Source organism: Mangifera indica, unplaced genomic scaffold, assembly GCF_011075055.1.
Source record: "Mangifera indica cultivar Alphonso unplaced genomic scaffold, CATAS_Mindica_2.1 Un_0012, whole genome shotgun sequence".
NCBI lineage: Eukaryota > Viridiplantae > Streptophyta > Magnoliopsida > Sapindales > Anacardiaceae > Mangifera > Mangifera indica.
The window spans coordinates 540681-545300 of record NW_025401104.1 but is presented as its reverse complement, the minus strand read 5'-3'; the positions used below and the strand labels follow the sequence as shown (position 1 = coordinate 545300).

General features: G+C 29.8%; 1 protein-coding gene across 3 annotated transcripts; it reads left to right on the top strand.

The window, feature by feature from the left end:
• Positions 1–2233: 2233 nt before the first annotated feature.
• On the top strand, positions 2234–4337 carry LOC123205684. 3 transcript variants are annotated; one of them, XR_006499884.1, is made up of 4 exons: positions 2234–2804; positions 3071–3339; positions 3555–3612; positions 3761–4337. XR_006499884.1 is itself a non-coding variant. In XM_044622702.1 (2 exons), exons 1-2 carry the CDS (start codon positions 2336–2338, stop codon positions 3148–3150), a joined length of 549 nt encoding a protein of 182 aa, XP_044478637.1. In that variant the 5' UTR covers positions 2234–2335; the 3' UTR covers positions 3151–3460. The 3 variants fall into 3 exon arrangements, 1 of the variants encoding a protein (XP_044478637.1); XR_006499883.1 differs by having other exon boundaries at positions 2235–2804; positions 3071–3363; XM_044622702.1 differs by lacking the exons at positions 3555–3612; positions 3761–4337 and having other exon boundaries at positions 3071–3460.
• The last annotated feature ends 283 nt before the right edge of the window (positions 4338–4620 follow it).

Here is a 4620-nt window from a genome sequence, read left to right as displayed (position 1 = left end):
TTGATGTGTTCACATTTCATTCGTTTAAAGACCAAATCAACACCAACAACAAACCGTTCACATGGTAGACCCGACACCCCTCTTGTCCTCTTGCTCTGGCTAAAGTGCCAAACTTTCACATGGGATGATATATTTTATATAATATATTTAGATGATATTTTAAATCTTTTTATTAAAAACGTAATTTTTTGTAAAATATATTTTCTATAATAGATTTAAAAAATAATAATAATAAATTTATTTATTAAAATATCATCGCTTTGAAAATATATTATATTAATTTTTTTATATATAATATATCGTATCATATGATATATCTTATACCTAATAATTATGTTCGAAACCACACAAATGATAGCTGTACATGTCCATTTCATCAGCCCCACTTGTTTTCTCTTATTTATATGTATTACTCAATTAAAGCAAACGAACAAATAATACATTCATCCATACATACATCATAAATTAATGCTTCTGTATATGTGTCATGTATGCATCATACTGTCGTTGTCATCCTGCATAAATCATAAATATTGGTATGAAATATTTAAATTGGGTCCTTTTATTATGATTCCAGTATATTAAAGGTGATGTGATAGATAATATAAGAAATAAAAATTTTTTATTATTAAAAGTAAAAAATTACTTTAAAGATATATTACTTAAAAGATTATTATGTTTAAATTATTAATATGTGTAATAAAATTTGGTAAAAATTTATTATATTTTGTTGGAGATAATAAAAAAATACTATAAATATTATTTTACTTAAATATCCTTGATCATAATTATTTAAAAATATGTTTCGTATTATTTATAATATTAATTAAAAATAAATGTATTTTTATCCAAAAAAATTTATAAATAAGAATATAATCATAACAAAATCAAAATTTTCTTAATAATGCTTTAATACTTAAAGTGGAGGTGGTAATTATATTATTTCTTATATTATTTGTCACATTACAATTAGTAATAAGAAATTACCGAAATATTTTATTACTAACAAACCAAACAAGGTATGTTAGTAATAAAATATATATTATTAAGGTAATATTTTATTGCTACAAACCAAATGATTCTTAAAGGTAATTTTGATTTTGTTATATTTGTATATTTATTTATTAATTTTTTAAGGAAAAAATATATTTATTTTCAATAAATATAACAAATAACATAAAAAATATTTTTGAATAATTATACCCAAAGATATTTTAGTAAAATAACATCTTAGTAATATTTTATTGAATCTTATCAAAAATAATAATTATTTATACTTATTAATTTTTATCAAATATAGTAATACTTTATATTCAGTAATTTTCTAGATAATTTATTTTTATGATAATAATTTATTTTTGATAATAAAATATTACTCTAACCAAATGCACCCTTAATAAAATCATTTTAGCATAATATTTCTCAAAGATGAGCCCAAATATAAATTATTATAGTTTCTTATGTGAAATTGAATTACAATAAAAAGTTCTTCCATTTTGTTAAGAGGTACAATTTTTAATATTATCAAAAAACCCTATAAAATGATAACGAAAACTAGAATTGGCAAGGTGTAATATGAATAGTTAACCAGACATGAAATATAAAAATGGAGATCCAAGTTGAATATTTTTGACATGAATGGTAGATGAGTCATGCTCAAGTCAAATCTGTTTTTTGAAACAAATTATGTTGAGGTTGACCTAACATAACTCGAACATGTTATATGAATAGTATATAAGTGTTATGTCATATTTGAGAAATATCGTTTTACGTCAAAACAAGTCATGTTAAATCAATTCAGGTCACATATAAGCGAAAAATATATAAAATGTGTTGTTTTATGTCAAAATAGTAAAATAAATTCTGTTATGAGACAATATAACCCGTTTCTAGAATTGGTTGATAGGTCATATCATATTAACTTGTTTACAAAATGGATTGGATTTCAAATATGATTTTAATTTGAGTCATTTTTAGATAGAGTGTCTTTTGACCCGTAACACAAAAAGACACAACCCATTGATATATACTACAACTCAATTAAAATTTTCATGAAAATTAAACACCATCAATTAGAGGGCTTCTGAGAGAATACTTATATTTTGTGTAGGGTTTCCTATTTTTTATGGGATTTTTTAAAATTATAGTATTTTTGCTTTTTAAATGAAGAGTAGAAAATTAAATAATTAAAAATAATGAAAGAACCAAATAATTATAATAAATAAAAAAAGTGCTTATCTCTGCTCTGGTCTGGATACAGCTTATAAGCACTGTATGGTTCTCGCCTACAAGCACATTTCAGAAACAGAGAGAAAGACAGAAGTTTAACGAGAAAATGGAAGACTTCTCTTCCGATGCCGATTCTTCGATTTCAGCTAACAGCTCTTTCCAAAGCCACCATGAATCCAAATCCTTAACCTTCACACCCCCTCTCAATGGCTTCGATCAAGAATCTGCACACCCCTCTAAATTGAGTAGCAGCAAAAGCTTGCCGCCGAGCAGGAAGAAGAAGAAGAAGAACCAAGTCTTGCTTGAGGGCTATGTGGAAACAGATTCTGAAGATGACTTGAAGAGAACCAAGAGTTTGACTGATGAAGATCTTGATGAGTTAAAGGGGTGCTGTGATCTTGGTTTTGGATTCGGTTATGAGGAAATTCCTGAACTTTGCAATACCCTGCCTGCTCTTGAGTTGTGTTACTCAATGAGTCAGAGGTTCTTAGATGAACACCAGAAGTTGCCAGAGAGGACTTCAATGGCTGAGTCTGTTGCAACCCCGATTGCTAATTGGAAGATCTCTAGTCCTGGTGAGTGTTTGTGGATCTGAGTAAATTTTTGTTTTTTGTCTAGTTTTGGAGTTGCTTGATGGAAATGATGAACTGGGCTTTTGTAAAATGTTGTAAATAATTGATCTGATGGATCAAAAACTGATTTCAAAACATTATGTTTTGTTTACTAGATTGGTTTGATCTTGGCTTGAACTTCATTTGATTGGTCAATCTTTTTTGTAATTATGATTTACTTGGAAATTATTCGTTGTTTTTAATCTTTTGTGATCTATTTACTTGTCTAGGTGACCACCCTGAAGATGTTAAGGCAAGGCTGAAATATTGGGCACAAGCTGTGGCCTGCACAGTTAAATTGTGCAACTGAGGCAGAGATTTAGCAACTAATTGTATCGTCAAATGAAAACAAAATGAAAATCTGAAACCACAAATCATTCAAGGACAGTTTCTTTCTGGGAATGAAATTTTCAGCTAGTTATTGGCTGAAGATGGACCTATCAAACGATGGGTCGCCTTTAAAGGAGTAGAGAGGAGGAGGAAGGGGAAAATGTCTCAGGTTTGAGATTAACCAAATACCCTTGTGAGTCTTGAATAATTTCTCCTGAGGCTAAAATATGTGACTAAGATTTTTGTAGTATTCAGTGCATTGGAAATAAATTGCGTTATTGAATAACGAAGTATTATCTTGTTATCTCAGTTCATAGTTTTTCCTGTTGTTAATTTTTAGCATATTGGTTTTGAATTCCAACATTGCTGTTGGTTGTTATGCAGTGGTGAGAGTCTCCATTAGAGCTTCACCAAATAGTTGCAGGCCTCTGCATTTGCTGAGGTAACTAATCTAACTGGGTTGATTAACCTGACTGTGTACCATTTATTCCTCGTCTTTGTTATTGCGATTCATTAACTGAAATTGCTCAACTTTGATACTAACTATTCATGATCCTGCTGATCACTAACCGAGGCTTGCGTTTTTCCAGTCTGTATGGATGTGGTATGATTGCCCCAACTGCAGAATGAAGGGTCGAAACTCTGATATTAGATAACTTGGGTTTCGGTTTGGGATCTTCGCAAGCAGAAACAAAGACCTGTAAAATGGAAGTGAAATTTGCATAGAAGGTTACATTCAAGGGCAAGGTCTTATGTTTCTTGTCATATTTTCGCTTGATAAGAGGTTAAATTCCTTCAATCCATCTTCTGTAACACTGGAATCAACTACTTAATATCTTCATACGACAGAGCTGGACACAAGCGCCAGTTCCATAACACAAAACCCACCAAAGATTTTGATAGAAACTCAGCATTAAGGTGAAAAAGATTGAAAGCAAGAGCATAGTAAGCAGTCAAAATAGGCTGCAAATGCTGAGTTAGAAAGGCTGCTGAACGGTTTTTGAAGATAACTTAATTTACCAACAGCTTCAGAAACTGAGCATTCTTAAAGCTGAGACAAATTTTATGCCAATTTAGAATTTCAAATCTTTGAATAACAATCTTATTTAAGTTAATGATGACATATGTTTCATTGTGAAAGAAATGAGAAAGAAATTTCTTGGGACAGAGACGTGTACCAGTTGTCTAACAGTTGCGTGTCCATTGTACGATAAAGAATCCCTTTTACGCGAGAATATTCTTTGGCTTAAAGGGTAAGATTGATAAAGATGCCTTATGCAATTGAATTTCAATTGATGAAGATGGCTCTCGTGTATGAGCTAGGGAAAGATCCTGCATCAAAGCCCATTAAAAGTAGAATTGGATTCGATTTTAACTCTTATTGAATTAATCGAATTCAAGTTAAGGATTGTGCTCGATTTTTATAAAACAAATTGAGTTTAAACTGATT